The sequence below is a fragment of the Theobroma cacao genome, chromosome 6 (assembly GCF_053813885.1).
Source record: "Theobroma cacao isolate CCN51 chromosome 6, ASM5381388v1, whole genome shotgun sequence".
Taxonomy (NCBI): Eukaryota; Viridiplantae; Streptophyta; class Magnoliopsida; order Malvales; family Malvaceae; genus Theobroma; species Theobroma cacao.
Window position 1 is genome coordinate 4,537,670 of NC_142644.1, and position 16,966 is coordinate 4,554,635.

The following is a 16,966-nucleotide window of genomic DNA, read 5'->3' on the forward strand; positions in this document are numbered from 1 at the left end:
TCATTTCATGTTTATGTGACTACTATGGATGATAAAAATAGCATATAATCATGTTATTATACTATATTAATATATATTATGTCATTATTTACTATGACATGTCAACATGTCACATTAGTCCCATGTGATAGAAAATGACAAATGAAGTTTTAATTAATGACGATTAGTCAACTGTCAATCGATTATTTAGTCCTAAATAAACATATAAGAGTTTGAGATTTGAATGAAATAAAAGAAAAGTTCATATATACATTATGAATTATGAATAGTAACTGTTTTCTGGTCAAAATTAATGTGAACTAAGGCAGTATTACTATACAAGGTTAAGTAACGGAAAACAAAAGAGGTTTAACATCTAGTATACACTTTTGTAAATTTTACAGCAACATTAGCTCAGTCGATTTTATGGCCAAGTTCATCTGTGTCAGGATCATTGAAGTTTGGTTCTGGTGGCTTTGGCAGCTTCATCAAACTCTTAGGACTAGTTGTGCCTCGGTTCTTATTGCCACGAACGTTTGCTGCAAAACGTGATGCAAATATAGTTGCACCAAGGCTGTAGGATTCTGCACTGTTATGTCTTTGCTCAACCAGGGCCATTTCATCATCATGCTTTTCATCATAGTCCAGTTCCTCCTCTTCCTTGCGACGAAGTTCTACAATTTTCCTTCTGGAATACTTACGCCATGCTGTTTGGATAAAGCACGCAGCCCAAGTCCTCCATTGCTGTGAGTAGAATCGGAAGGTGTGCTGAACCTGCCTACTATGAAGTCGCCTAAATTGACTGGAAACAAATGTCAACTCCTCAGCTTCCAAGGCAAAAGCCTCCACCTCACTTAAAGCCTTCACTGTTCGAGTAGATGATGGTAAGTTGGAACCAGCTTTGGGGTCAAGCGCCCAAGTCAATAGCTCCTCGCCACAAAAGTCCCCTTCCTTCAGTAAACCTCTGTTGAAAAAGCCACTCCTCCCACCATCCGTGGTCACACTCTCAAGGCGGCCTCGTATAATGAAAAGCATCTCATTTACTGGATCACCTTCTCGAACTATGTAAGTATGTTCTGTGTATAAACTTGGTTTGAGTCGCTCACAAATTGCATCAAGTAACCTCTCGTCCATATTGGCAAACAGAGGAACCTGCATACCATATCATGCAATATAAGACAGACAAAGAACAAATATTAATACACTCACAAAGGATATGGTATACTTGCACCAAAAGAATTTTGTCTGTGACAGCACTGCTGCAGTTTTCATCACAATGAAATTGACAAAATCACTAGCATGCTTAAACCTGCCATCAGTAGCCAGAACAGCAAGCAGTATCTCAGATTTGAAGAATATTTACTTGGCAGCGTTTAGTTATGTTCAATAACATGAAATGGTTAAACTAAGATTCGGTTACAAATACACATTCCCTTACAAATAATCATGCCGATAACTTTGGCCATACTCTTTGAAGCATACAGTTCTTCTATCTAGTGGCATAGCTCAAATCTCATAGTTTACAAGTCCATGAAAATACTATGTAAAGTCATATATGACCAAAAAATAACATGAAAAGATTATTGATTGAAATCAAGAAAAAATCTACAAAGATCCTTACCCTTCGCACCAAATTCAAACAGAGATGACGCTTAATATCCCTCCTCAGATCTTTTGGTAAACTCTGGACTAAGTTTTCTTCATCAACTCCTCTCGTCTCTAACCATTTGTATTGGTCATAACGCCTAACTCGCTCCCTGAGATCCTGTGGAAGTGCACGATGATGCATCCACTGCTCAGAATCACGCCTTTTGATCCTCATTTCCTCAAGACGTACTGTGAGAGACTGAAGGTAGGTCTGTTGCAATCACAAGAGACCTCAAACTTCAGCATTGTTGTATAGCTAACATTTTATTTTGTTTGTTTGCTCTTCTTTCAAAGATAACCATATAATATTCACTTGGAATTTTACTGTTAGCCATTTCTGGCAGCTATGAGGAAATCATGCTCCTAAAGTAGCAAAGAAGAGAATTTAGAATCAAACAAAGCCAGATTTTGCTAATTCACAAAAGAAGAGGTATATGCAATCATACCTAACATAAGTTCTATAAAGAAATTTAATGTTTGGTCTATCCTTTTCTGTCTTTGCAATGGACATTGGTTAGGTATGTAAGGCTTCATTAGCAACCGTACCGATTACTAATCTGAAGTCAACCATACTTGGTTAATATACACTGGAAATTAAGGGGATAGAAAGCATTTATCTAAATTATCCACAAATACCATTCTGAAGCAACTTGTAGCAACATGGTATCTCAATAACATTAATCAAACAATTCACTGCCATGAGCATATCTAGCATCTGGTAAGTTGAATGCTATTGGTTTATGGTCTGAGTGGCATATATCCCCCAGACAAAGTGCTGGGTTCATGGTCTCAATGCTAGGTTCAAGCACTCCCAGGCTCATGACCCCCAAAACATTGTCTATCAGAAAAAAGAAAAAAAGAAAAAAAGAAAAAACAAAGGATTTAATACTCATCTTGCAAGGGTTTTCAAATTTACCTGCATGTTTCCAATCAAAAGTGCAAAAAGGATAAGACCAAAAATAGCTATTGCTATGGAAAAGAGAACCTCTCCAGGATATGTGCTGGTTATAAGCCCCTGACCAAGTGTACTGCAGAAAATAAAATGGATATCAATGAGCAAATACAACTTCCAGGAGTCCAAGAAAAATGCAACAAGAAAGAAAAGAAAAGGGAAAAGAGGGCGTTAAACAGAAACTGCACAAAATCCACAGGAGATAATAATTTTATCATGCAAGAAGCAACATCATGCATACGATTGGAAATATATAGAGAAAGTTGCCAAGAAAAATAAAATTCATTTTCCAGTAAACAAGGCCTTAATTTTCTTTGTTTCATCCTGTGCAGAGTTGTCATTGAGAGTCTTGCCCTTATAGCTGTTTAACAGAAGTCAGATTCAGATTTACTCATTGAACACAAACATACAATTGAGGATAAGATACGGAACATCTATGCTTATGTCTGTAAGTGTTTGAAGACAAAGTGCAAACCTTAGATTCTGTAGGCCCCACCATAGGCAGTAACAGAATTTAGTGAAAAAGATGTTGGATGAAACAGTGCCAGATTGTATAGCTTGTGTGTAGATTCCGTAATTGAAGGGTGATGGTTGATCATGATCATCTATACCAGAACATTTACTACCAAGTATATTTTCACTGACCATTCGCCAGTCTGCGTAGCCCTGCATATGCTTGTTGCCACAGTACAAGAAATCTATGTTGCACTTTCCACTGCCGATACAAGCATTTCGCCAGCATGTGTCATTACGCTCTACAGCCAGTAAGTACCAAAAAGCCCCCACTATCTGCACATTCCATCTCAAAGTAGTCAGATATTTGCTTCAAAACTGTCATAAAAAATTGAGCTGGCACTAGCGAATTCAGAAAACATTGAGGAATACAAGGTTCAAAATCAATCAAACATTTTAATCTTCCAAGGAAATTGAGTCAGACCATTGTGCTGACACAAAGACATGAGTGCTTGTGCTATCAATAGTTAGACATCTATAATGAGAGATCCAGGTCATTGTTGATCAGTTTCATAACAAATTGGGAACACCAAGACTATTGTTACATCTGAACTTGCCAGTGCACATAAGGAGCAGAAGGTGAGAGGCATATATTGCAAGAATAATGCACTCACTTGGACTTCTACTTACAAAAGCTGGGATGTTCAAGCATCCAGAGTTCTCATGATCCATGGCTGCCTTCTCATTTACTCATGGATCCATTTTCTTTGAAATGGTTTCAGTATAACATTTAAAAAAAAAAAAGGGCTACGAGTAAGATAAAATTTGCCTTGAAAAATATACCAAAAATTACAGGTCATATAATTCTTGCAACACATCTAGATGAGTTCTTAAGCAAAAAGCAGCTGATATATTCTCATCTATTTTCTCCCTTTTTCTTTTCCCTCTCTCTCTCTACAGATAAGGTGGAGGCATCCAGAACAGAAGGAAAGGAGAAACAGAAATTATTTAACAGCTTGCGCATACCAATTGCAAACAAAAACTTACATGACTAGCAAGCATGTACCATAGCAGATAGTATGCAGCACCAGACCATGCACCTTCAGCAAAAGTACCAGCTGTCTTTTTCAGTTCTGAAGTTAATGGTATAAAGCGGACGAACCTAGGGACATACTGAATAAATACAATGAGTAGCAATGCCTGTTTCGTAGCCCATACCTCTGAACCTTTTGATCTGTGAAGAAATCTCCACACCACAATCTGCAGACAAGAAAGCAGTTAAGGGAGATGAAGCACCATTATCTCTTACTAAGCGATTCGGAACAGATACAGCTGCATTATGTTATACATATTAATGCTACATTTATAATTTTACAAGGGAAAAATAGAAAAGAGAAGAAACTATAACCCGTAGAAAATGTAAGGATTATTTAGCAGGATGCTTATCATATAAGCAATTATAATGCTACTTTTACAATGTAAATGTAGACTTGAATCTTTTGGTAAAACAAAAACATCTTTTAAAGTCATTGCGACTTTTGCATATGCAGATTAACTTAACAACCTACAATTCATTTTCCTGAAGCATTTAACGATTCAGAGACGACAAAGAAATGACAATATTAAGGCCGAACTTTTCAGCATATTCAGTAAGTTTCAAGAAAAATGCTCACTTTTACTGTGCATTAATTCTGTCTCTGCTAACAAAGGCCAATGGCATTTTATCCAGTGACATACTAAACACTATGCAACAATTTAAGTTAAGCTTGTCCAAGGTACCATCATAATATCTCTTCAAGACATTAGAATGGAGTTTTCACGTACAAATTGTTTTTCTCAATAGGATATATGAATGATCAGGATTCATGACTCATGGTAAAATGCAACAATGGAAACGTTCCCTGCTTATTTCACATTTTTATCTTTGGAATAAACGTAACAAAGCCTAAAGTGTAGGCAAGAATGCTCAGATCATCAGCATCACTTCTCAACCAGAATCTCTAGGTAAAGATATTCTCCAAACAACTAGGAATATCAATCAGCAAATATTGCGTAGTACCAGTGCAACTGGATGATTATACTTCCAAAAGAATTTTATAAGGTAGCTGATTGTAATTGAATTTTCTAATTGACTAGCAGAACTCTAGATATGTTATAAACATCTAAAGATTGGTGAAGCAAGTAGTTTCTCAAACCTGTGGCAGGGGGAGCACAGAAAGAAAATCAACAATGAAGTAACGACTTAAATATCGTGTGGCTATCTGTGCAGGATCTATCACAAGTTCACCTCGTCCAAAAACCCGTGATGATGGGGCAATATATGCTGTGCGGAACTGGAGACCCATGCGAATAAGGTAGAAAGTATCAATAATTGTCCGAATGGTTGTAGTTGTGACTCCCAACTTTACATCAATACCAAGGCAATTTGATACATGATTGAAGACGGGAAGATAGAAAAAAAGTGGATCCACAGCTACTGAAAGAATGCAGGATACAACAAAAAACTTATTCCATAACAAAAGAGATCTATCTTGGGGGTCAATTATCATTTTGTCTGACACTTTGAGATCTTCTGGGAACACAGCTCGTGTGACCCCAGATCTAAGAGAGCGACCAAATGTTAGAAGTCCTTCTGATCCTCTCTTCATCCCCATTCTAAAAGATTTTGATGCATTCTTCTTTCCACGGCCACCAAATGTCAAGCCCTCTATATTAAATCTACATTTCTTCATTACTCCAGTCCCAGATTGCATTGACATTGTGGAGTCTAAATCATCCAACCTAGAGTTAAAACATATGCAACAATCAGGTGCTAATATAAAAAAATTAATAATAGCCAATAACTTCAACCTCACTATATCATTTACTGAACCATAAATTCAGATAGCAAAGAACTACAAATAGATTGTCACAGTAAAAGACAGCCTGCTTTCCCAAAAATTCTTTCACGAGGAAATATCATAACTGTTAGCAATCGTTATCAGGACAATCATATTATATATAGTTTCATAGACTTCACTCTTCTGTTTCACAATGCAACTCACTGTCAACTAACTATTATTTATTTCAGAGACCAGTTTTAGTTGATAACACTCTTTTGCATTAGAGATAACCATGAGCATCATTCCTTTCCCTCCAGAATCATAGTGGAAACCTGCACACTCTGTCAAAATGCTGACTATTCATAACAGTTGGACTGAAGAAGGATTAATTGTAGTAATTCTCCATCTTGAATATAAATGGGGAAGTGTTAAATTTTCATATGAAGGGTAGCCTTTATTCAACAGTACTTGATAATCTAATTATAAAGTTTATGAGGTTGTTAGGCCTTTCAATTAGATCAAAGCTGCATTCTAAGGTATATGAAAGAAATAACCTTAAGCACAGCCTTCATGAGAAGAAAGTAATAAAAATTCAACTTCTAAAATTACATTTGGTAAAAAAAAATGATGACACTTTCATTTACATCCACTTATCAACCTTAGCAGGTGTTACAAATACATCAGCTAAAATGTGAATGAAAAACTAATAAATCATCTGAAGCAAACAGAAAGCTGTATACTATATGTTAATACCTTACAAATTTCTCCTTCTGACCTCCAATAAGCTGAGACTTGTAAGCACAATCAAACATTTTGCACAACTTATTACATATATGCCAACATTGAATCCCGGTTTTGTGGATGTATCTATTATTACATCAACTCCTGTGCAACAAATTTAAAGAACAATGAATACAAAAAGCACTGAGGGTAAGTTCCAGCCAATGGAATTGTGATCCTTAAATAAGATGTTAATACTGCAATGCTTTGGGCACCATTGCCAGGCTAGCTGATAAAAATTGCAGTAAACTGTGGTAAACTTAAGCATAATTTTGTGAGTTTATAGTACAGCGGTGCAATAACCTCAAGAAGATATATTATAAAGTAAAACAGAATATTAAGGGGCATTAATGAGACAATTGAATTTTCAAAGTTGTATTATATTTTCTAGAGTATCAGCAACAGCATTCTCACCTATTGCTTCTCTGTAACTTTCAATGGCACATGCATCATGACTTTCTTGATAAGAGATGTTATTCATGCAATCATGTAAAGTATTGCAGTGAAACTTCTGATCTTTAATTACAGAACCTCAAAGTCAAGTGTCCTAGACAAGAAAATATTCCTAGCGATCTTTTAGAAGAATAACCCTTTTATTGCAAGAGACTCTGACAAACAAATCATTGACTCCAAGAGATGAGGTTTTCACTAAATGTTTGGCGATTGGTAAGCAAGCAGAAATTCGATAAAAGTATAAATAAAATGTAGCAAGGGACCAAAAACTGATCCTCAAATGTCTCAACCTTGTCTGTTTAATGACATACTCAAATGATAATTGACAAATATTACCCCTTAAAATTTTCACTAAACCATTTCTTGCATAAAGCTCTTTCTGCCAGTCCTCAGCAGTACTTAAACCGAAGAAAGTAGTTCTCCCCTTTGATTCAAGAGCAGAACAAACAATGGAGGTTGTCATCAAGAACCAAGGCAGGGGCTTCTCAAGACACTTAAAATTGAATTTAGGTCTAAACTACATAAACATAGCTCTAACTTACCATAACAACATCCGGAATAGCAGAAAGAAGGTTAATCCTCCACATTAATATAGTATGAAGAAGAATTTTGGCATTTTCAATTTCTTCTCAAATTAGGTGCAAAATTGGCCTAACATTTATTCAAGTTTTTTCCCTGGAAATTGAATCCCAACATCATTATAAATCTATGCCATCTTAATACATTAACGGGTTATCACTCCTGAAATTCTTAACATTGGGTTTCTAAATTTTTAAATAGGAAAATGATTTCAGGTTTCATTTGGTGTATTAGGGAAAACCATTGTGAAATGCAGCAAATCTTTTCTTCTTAATTTTACTAGTTTGTGGCACTCTTTATCTTTTTCCATTTTACATCTATAATTACAAACAACTCTCATCTTGTAGCACAGTATAGGCACTTGGGATTCATTAGAAGGATGCTGATCTTTAAAAGAACAGAAAAGACAAATAAAGTAAAATAAAATAAATTCCAATTTCATCCATATTGATCGTAGATTTGGTAATATGTGGAGTATTCTTATTCATTCTACCCTTTCACATGATCCAAAATTTTGGGAATGTTAACAAAGATTATATAACCAGATAGAACAAAAAATGTAAAAGAAAAAATCTGGCAATCCAAGATAAATCATATATAATTCCGAAAGATTATCCGGGTTTTATGCAAGCTAAAAGAAATTGCATCTAACATGGTAAATTGTTAAAAGGAGAAGACATATATGTTACATTGCATAATATTGTATATGAAATCTTCTAAAAGCAAAAGTAAATTATGTATGAAATAACTTACAGCAATAATTTCCTGGTTGGTGCTATGTTGATACACAATGTAGGAGGATGATAGATGAAAAAATTAGGGCTTGAAGAAGGCAAAGAATGTGCCAAAAGAGAGACAAAAGTTTGTTTTATGGGAGGCTTGAGAATTTGACAGTTATTATGGTTATTGTCCTTCCCAAAAGTTCCATGCAAACACAGGCATGGTTTCCATTCATATCAACATGTGTTGTGCCAAGAAAAAAGGAAAGGGGCATTCCATAAACCACCCAATAATACTATTTTAAATGCTAAAATTAATTGATAATGTAACAATAATCAATAATAACTTATAAATAAGTAACAAAATTTTTTGTTACATTTGAATAAGATCTCAAAAAGAGTAAAAATTCAATTTTGAATCTTGACCCTTTATCAAAAGGACAACATTAATTATAGATTGTTATGATAATATTAATATCTACATTACCATAAATATTAAAAGATTTAGGATTACTAAATTAGATACTTTTGAACTTACATTCCACTTTTAAAACAGTTTAATTTATAGTATTCAAAAATCTTCTCTGTTACCCAAATAATTAATTAAAACAACCTTTTGGTATAATGCTCCTGTGACATTGCAAGGTATGCTTAATGCGAAAATGGACATTTTTGAAGGTGCTTGAAGATGATTGTGCGAGCAAAAGGTAAAATGAGGGACTTCATTATGAATTTCCAAGGAAATATCAAATTAATTTAAATACAATTATAAACAATAAATCAATTTACTTGAGCTAGCTCAAATATGTAAATACATCAACATAACATGTGTATATATATATGTACCCTTCAACTACTGTTCATCCCCCCCTTCGACATAGCTTTGAAATGAGGGCAACTCCAAAAACATATTCTCACAATTAGACTAGACAAAAAGGCTGAAATGTTCAGTATACAAGTAAGCCAGGCTAGCTCTTTTCCCAGAAAATATTATACCCAAAAGTTTTATCTTGTTATGCAAATTATGTCATCCAATGCTGCCTGCCATGCAACCAGACAATTATGAGTTGCTTGTACTACTCCACACAAGCTCTTCCCTTGGAGTGCTCCATAATGAGCCATGAATTATTGAGTATGTTGGTTTTATTTCTCATTCCTATCTTATCAGTTCCCGAGATTCTAAGGATGTATCTGTATACCACCAATTATATAGCATGAAGAAAAGAGGGAAAAGCATTTTGCCATGAGAAATATCCAGCATGGAGTTGTCACTATAAATCTGGCACATAGTCATGCTCATGCAACAAAGCAGTCAATGAGTGCAATCCATCATAAATAGAGCTTGATCCAGGATGCGTACAATCACCATTAATAAAGGCATGAACTCCATTCTTGAGTTCAATCCAGCTACACCCTGGTAGCTTCCTCACATTTTGTTGCCTCATCATATTTCTAACATCCAATACTTCTTCATATTTGCCAGCAGCTACATAAACATTGGACATCAATACATAACTACCACAATGCTCAGGCTCAAGCTGAAAGACATGCTTTGCAGCAACCTCAGCCATATCTGAATTTCCATGAAGCCGGCATGCTGCCAATAAGGCCCTCCATACAACTGCATTGGCCTCAGTAGGTGATGTTAGTGCCAATTGATAAGCCTCCTCAAGCTGCCCAGCCCGACCAAGCATGTCAACTACACAAGTATAATGCTCTATGGTTGGAACAACACCATATCTTGACTTCATTTGCCCCAGGATCTGACGCCCTAGGCTTACAAAGCCACCATGGCTGCAGGCTGACAGGACTCCCACAAATGTGACATCATCAGGCTTAAAATCACTCTCGCACATGAGTGAAAACATATCCAATGCCTCACTTCCAAAACCATGCATGCCATAACCCATGATCAAAATGTTCCAGGATGCAACATCCTTATGGCTCATCTTATCAAATACCAAGTAAGCCTCTCTCATACTCCCACATTTTGCATACATATCCATAATACCATTGTTAATAAGAACATCACCAATATCTTCAGAATTTCCATCTTTTGACAACCCATTAATAATCATATAGCCATGAATCACCCTACCATGCATCAATGCTGCCATCTGAGTGCAAGAAGGAAACACAGTGGTCAAAGTGATCAAGTCAGGCCGAATGCCATCCCTTAACATTCGACCAAAAAGTCTCAACGTTTCATCATGATCACCACATTGTACATGAACAGACATAATCGAATTCCATGAAAAAATATCCCTCTCAGCCATCATTTTGAAAATCTCCAATGCTTCACCAACAAACTTACACTTCCCATACATATCAATCAAAGCATTTGACACTGTAATACTTGAATCATACCCCATTTTCATGACAACCCCATGAACTGCCCTCCCATTCTCAAAATCCCCTATCATTGCAAAAACCGATAAAACACCCGTAACCGTGAAACTACTCATCTCAACCCCCTCTAAACACATCTTTCTGAACATTCCCAATGCCTCATCAAACCGCCCAACCTGAGCATACCCATTAACCATAGCATTCCAGAGCACAACATCTCTCACAAGCAATTCATCAAAGACTTTCTCGGCATCCTCCGTGAATAAAAACTTCAAATAACACTTAACCAAACCACTACCCACATACAAATCTAAGTCCAAACTTAGTTTAAACACCAACCCATGTATCTTCCTAACCTCTAAAACCTCCATAATATCACAACAACCTTTAAGCAAACAGGGAAACGTGTATTTATCAGGGAGAACACCAAGAACCCTCATTTCCCTGTAAAAGTTTAACCCTTTTAAGGGATCTTCATTTGTGACAAACCCAGAAATTATCGCATTAAAAGAAAAGATATTCGGGTTTTGAATGGTGGTTTGGAATAAGGAAAGGGCATGGGTCATTTGGTTGCACTTGGAATACATGTTGATGAGGCTCGTGAGGGATGCGGGGGAGGCTTGAAGGAAGCCATTTCTGAGCATGTAAGCGTGGAGTTGCTTGCCTCCCGTGAGGTTTTTTTGGTGGAAACATGATTGGATAGAGGCAATGCATGTGGAGAGAGTGTAACGCTGTGGTGTGGGTGATGATGAGGAAGAAAATTTGGAAGAGGAACAGCAGAATGGACAAAGCGATTTGGGTTTGTTGTTCCTTTTGTTGATTGAGGGTTTGGGGAAGATAGCTCGTTTGTTCATTTAAGAGGAAAAGATCTAAAGATGAATGCTATCATACGTTTCTTTGCAGTTTGTTTAGAGCCAAATTTTCAAATGGCAGTTAGGCGGGACGATTCATGGATTCATGCGGAGAGGGCTGCGAATAAATATTCTCATTTTTTTTATTTACAATTTTTCATTTTCTAAGGTTTAATTAGGAATTTCCTTTTTTAAAAATTTTTTTTATAGATATTAAAAAATTAATTTAGTACCTTCTTTTAAAATTTTAATTTTTTTATAAAAGTAATATTCTATGATTTTTAATACCAAAAAATGAGAAAATAAATTCATTCAAAATCAATTTAAAATAAAAAAAAATGTATGAGTATTAGATGTTTATAGAAGGGAAGAAGACATACTTTTAAAACCTTCAAGAAAATGAATAAATAAAATAGAATGGACTATGAAGGCAATATTACTTTACAATAGGTTAATTATTTAATTTGACACTTGAATTATGAAAAATATTTAGTATGGTGCTTTGATTATTTCGTTTATTACTTTTAATATTTTTAATAAATATTCATATGTTATATATATATATATATATATATATATATATATATAATTAGACTATATCAAGAATACCACATCACTAAGAAATGAAATGTGTTTTAGGTTTATAAGTATAGGCTTTCATACACTGAATAGGTATGTTTTTTAGATTGAAAATGTGAACTCATGACTAATGGTATTAAAACTTATCAAACTTTATTGATGTGAGACCTCTCATAAGAGATTAGGATCGAAGTAGCCTCAGATCATGTGTATCCCTAAGTCATCTTAATTGTTTTTAAACAATTTGTTGCAATCATGTGTATCCCTAAAAGTCCTCACTTGAAAAAATTACAATTTTTTATCAAAAGCTCTATATATTTTTCAGGGATAGTTGGGAGCAACATATTAGCCCTTAACAAAGTTCTTTTGTTTTTTGCCCAAACAATCTCTTTATTACTCCTAATAGACATTAATGAAACAACATGCTTAAACTGATGAGAATTCTTAAACAACATGCTTAGTTCAATGTAAGGGCTATGTGATGAAAGGTTATACACTGAAAACCTACCTCTCCTCCTACTAGCATCATCAACCATGTCCTCTTCATCATTAGCAATGTCTTCAAACTCATTAGAGTCATAGTACTCACTATGAATTCCCTCATTCCCTTTTTTTGATGGATTAAATCCATCCCCAACCTGCAATTACAAATGCAAGGAGTCCCTCATCTACTCCTTAAATCTCTTCTGTAATCATTCTAAACTTTTCCCTGACAGAAACCAACTCTTCATCCTCACTACCAATCAAATTCTCTTCAACATTTACAAAATAAGCCTTTCTAGCCTCTTCTTTCTCCTCTTCATTAATAAATACAATCTCATCTATAGTATGCTTGATATAAAATCTCTATTAGATCATGATTTACCATATATCCTACCATATCCAAAAAGCTATCATCATCGACAATTGCTCTAAGACCATTAGCAAGTGTACACCTAAGCTTTAAATAATAAATCTTTTTTATGTTTTGATAACCAGCATCCTTACACGTGCTTAATAACTCAAAATAACTAACCTTGTCTAGGTCAAATGTGAAGTCCTCCACTAAACCATTAACATACTTGAGGTCTTCCCTCCACCAACAAAACCACCGCCATAATGAAACCTTATGATGCGTAATTGATCATCCATTATGTTCAAAGTATAAAAATTGTCACGATTAGGTAATTTTTTTGAACATGGCGTGTAACAGTATCATTTTTTCAACAAGACGTGTAACAATATCATTTTTCAACATAGCGTGTAACAATAACTTGCTACATGCCATTACTAGTTATCACAGAGAAGCTACACACCACTTACAAAATTTATTACATGCCATGTAGAAAAAATATTCAATGGTAACCTTACTAATGACAACTATTAAAGATAGAAAATGAACATGAAAATGCAAGGCATACCTAACTATTTCTGGTTTAGCAAACGACAAAAAGTTGACGACGACGGTAACCAAAAAACAGGCAACGCTTGATAATCTAACGGTAACAGATACCAAGTTGAACAATGAGATCATAAAGATGAAAACAATCGGAGATAAGAGATGGATCAGAAAAGAAAGAACGCAGAACGTGGATAATTTGGGTCGATGGTGGGAAAACTAAAATGGTGGAAAAATTTAACAGATAAGAGTAATCAAATAAGGGAAAACAGAGTTGTTTTTACCTGGACAAAACAACGTCATTTGCCAAAAATCCAATTCACCTGCCATGTCATAGGCTAAAATCCAAGTCAACATCCATGCATGTACATGGATGCCACACCATCCACCTATCAACTTAGCCCTTAATTGTAAGGAATCGAAAATATTTAGACCTTGATTGTTACAATTGAAACGTTTGGCAACTAATTGTAAAAGTGCCTAAATGTTTAGGCTCGATTTGAGCATTAAGCTTAACTTTTTTTATCTCTAACCTACTTTACCTTTTTCATTATCGTGCCTTTATCACTTAAGATTTTTTTATTATCTCACTTTCTCAGTTTCTCTTAACCTTACAACCATTACTATTACCACTTTTCTTGACCTTCCTACTATTACTTTTCTTACTTCCCAATATTTTCTTAAGCTCTCCTCTTATACTCCTCCCTTAGTCTTGCTCCATTAACTACACAATATTGAAACACACTGAAAATTATCCAATCCCTAACAAAATTTAATAAAAATTCTTTTGTTGTACATATAGAAAAAATTGAAAATAAAAAGAAAATAATTAGAATAATAAATCTTAATTTTCTTTAAAAGGTTAACATTAATATCTAAAAAAGTTAATGAATTTTTTAGGAAAATTTAAGTAAACCTTTATTCTTTTATTATATTTAATCAAACTCTTATATTTTTATTTTGAATCAAATAAACTCAAATATTTGATGGTTGATTAACTGTCATTAGTTAAATGTCACTTATTATTTTATATCACCCAATGTTGATGTAATATACTAATATGTTATAGTAAATGATGACGTGATATGTTGATGTGGAATGATGACATGGTTATATGACATTTCACTCTCCATGTCAACCAAAGGACGAACCCACATTGAAGTGCATGGGCAGACCCCAACTTTGTAGGAGTGGTGTCATCTAACACCACTCAATTGTTAAAAATCAATACAAGTATATTACTTATCTAGAGTTTTATATAGTTAACGACATTAATAAACCCCCTAATTTTTTTACAATTTTGTAAGGAGTGGGTTAAAGATTCCAAGTAAATTTATCAAAAAGTAATTTATATACTAATATTTAAATACTAAAAGATAAAAAAAATTTCCTTCTATAATTTAAGTTTTTATTAAAAAAGTTAAAACCTAAACTACTCTCCTCCTTGCTCTCCAAAAATTCAAGTCCTACTTTTGAAACCTATAATAACCTTTCCTCTTCTCAATCCTTGGTTACATTTTTCACTCTCTCAAAACAACTCATCTAAGTTTTAATTATAAGTAATTTTCAACCTAAATTAAGTTTTCAAATACTTTATGTCTAAATATTTTTTGATTTATTTGATAGTTTGAAACCCAAACAGATTCTATCTAAGAGAATATAGTATTGCATGTCAAATAATATTTTGAAATTATGAGTCTTTCTTTTTTGAGTTATTTAGTAGATATATTGTTTGATTATTTGATTTTTGTATTTAACTTTATGTTGTTTGTAGATGCTTATACTTAGTTCTGATCAATGAATAGAAATTTGTCAAATTGTTAGTAGTTGACCTTGATAATTTGCTAGGCAAGATTATATTTTATTCAATTCTAATATTATAGTTTATGCTAATGAGATATGAGTAGTAATTTTAACAGGTTTTTGGATAAATAAGTCGTGAAAAAATATTTTAAAATACAATAAATTGTCTCACAAGACTCAAGAGATAACATAATTCTACTAATGATGGTACTTAACAATTTTCTAAGTAAAGTGGTATCAAATTTGATCTAAGTACTCTTCCAAAAGATCCTAAATTGAGGATTTTTTTTTAATTATTATTATTTTAGTTATAACACCACTCAAAAAAATTTCTTGGTCCATACCTGTTGAAGTGAGTGGTGTCGACACCACTCATTTCCTAAAATGTTTTAGTTGTTATACTATTTTTTTTTATTGAAAGTAGTTGTTATACTATTTACTTAGGGTTTTGTGTAGTTAATATATTAATGAACCCACTATTTTTTTAACAATTTTATAAAGAGTGGGGTCAAAGGTTCCAAGTAAAAGTAATTTATATATTAATATTTAAACTCTACATAGAGAGACAAAAAAAATTTCTTCTATAATTTAAGATTTTATTAAAAAAAGTCAAAACCTAAACTACTCTTCCTATCAAAAAATTCAAATCCTTCCTCTTCTTGCTCCTTGGCTATGTTTTTCACCTTCCCAAAATAACTCTTCTAGACTTCAATTATAAGTAATTTACAACCCAAATTAAGTTTTTAAATACTTCGTGTCTAAATAATTTTTGATTAATTTGAGAGTTTGAGACCCAAACAGAATCTATCTAATAAAAAATAGTATTGCATGTCAAATAATATCTAAGTATTTCTTTTTTTGATTTATTTTGTAGATATATTGTTTGAATATTTTATTTTTGTATTTAACTTTATATGGTTTGTGGATACTTATACTTGATTTTGATCAATAAATAGAAACTTGTCAAATTGTTAATTGTTGAACCATTTGCTATGCAAGATCATATTTTATTTAATTTTAATATTGTAGTTTATGCTAATAAGAAATAAATAGTAATTGTTAACAGGTTTTTGAATAAATAAGTCATGAAAAGATATTTTAAAACACAAGAAATTGTCTCAAGTCCTTTGCAACAATTACATAATTGTACTAATGATGGTACTCAATAATCTTTCAAGTAAAGTCATGTTAAATTTGATCTAAAGATTCTCTAGACAGATTGGATTGAGAAAAAAAATTTTAATTATTAGTAATGACACCACTTAGAAAAATTTTTAAGTTAGCCCCTGATGTCAACATCATGTTGATTTTATATCAGTGTCATGTTAGTGTCATATCATCACCATGTGACATAAAAATGACTAATTATAATCATAAAGATTTATTTGATTTAAAATAAAAATATAAAGATTTAACTAAACGTAATAAAAAAATAAAAATTTATTTAAATTTTTGTAAATAATTTAAAATTTTCTTAAAAAGCATTATTCCCTAGTCTAATCTTATTTGTTTTAATGGAAATGGTAACAACACCTAAGCTAAATTTGACTTGACTGGTTGAAAATTGAAATAGTATCTCTCTTGAGCCCTTTATACATATAGTACATTGTGTCCCATGGCCG

The 16,966-nt window shown here is 33.4% G+C and overlaps 2 protein-coding genes across 2 annotated transcripts; both read right to left on the reverse strand.

Moving 5' to 3' along the window:
- Nucleotides 1-224: 224 nt before the first annotated feature.
- LOC18595440 (putative cyclic nucleotide-gated ion channel 8) lies at nucleotides 225-8,593 on the reverse strand. The gene is made up of 8 exons (XM_088807759.1): nucleotides 8,419-8,593; nucleotides 6,607-6,738; nucleotides 5,227-5,812; nucleotides 4,079-4,291; nucleotides 3,054-3,367; nucleotides 2,543-2,654; nucleotides 1,601-1,837; nucleotides 225-1,131 (listed from the first exon to the last, which is right to left on the reverse strand). Exons 2-8 carry the CDS (start codon nucleotides 6,663-6,665, stop codon nucleotides 394-396), a joined length of 2,259 nt encoding a protein of 752 aa, XP_088663885.1. The 5' UTR covers nucleotides 6,666-6,738; nucleotides 8,419-8,593; the 3' UTR covers nucleotides 225-393.
- Nucleotides 8,594-9,139: 546 nt separating this feature from the next.
- LOC18595441 (Pentatricopeptide repeat (PPR) superfamily protein) lies at nucleotides 9,140-11,678 on the reverse strand. Its single transcript, XM_007023386.3, has one exon. It carries the CDS (start codon nucleotides 11,585-11,587, stop codon nucleotides 9,656-9,658), a length of 1,932 nt encoding a protein of 643 aa, XP_007023448.3. The 5' UTR covers nucleotides 11,588-11,678; the 3' UTR covers nucleotides 9,140-9,655.
- Nucleotides 11,679-16,966: the final 5,288 nt, after the last annotated feature.

What these genes read in the sequence shown, in the direction of transcription:
- LOC18595441 (XM_007023386.3), bottom strand. Translation starts at nt 11,587, where the DNA reads ATGAACAAACGAGCTATCTTCCCCAAACCCTCAATCAACAAAAGGAAC.
- LOC18595440 (XM_088807759.1), bottom strand. Translation starts at nt 6,665, where the DNA reads ATGTTTGATTGTGCTTACAAGTCTCAGCTTATTGGAGGTCAGAAGGAG. An exon ending in TGGGGCCTACAGAATCTAAG is followed by an intron (nt 2,655 to 3,053) that starts GTTTGCACTTTG and finishes TATTTTCTGCAG; the next exon opens with TACACTTGGTCAGGGGCTTA. An exon ending in GTTTGAATTTGGTGCGAAGG is followed by an intron (nt 1,132 to 1,600) that starts GTAAGGATCTTT and finishes TATGGTATGCAG; the next exon opens with GTTCCTCTGTTTGCCAATAT.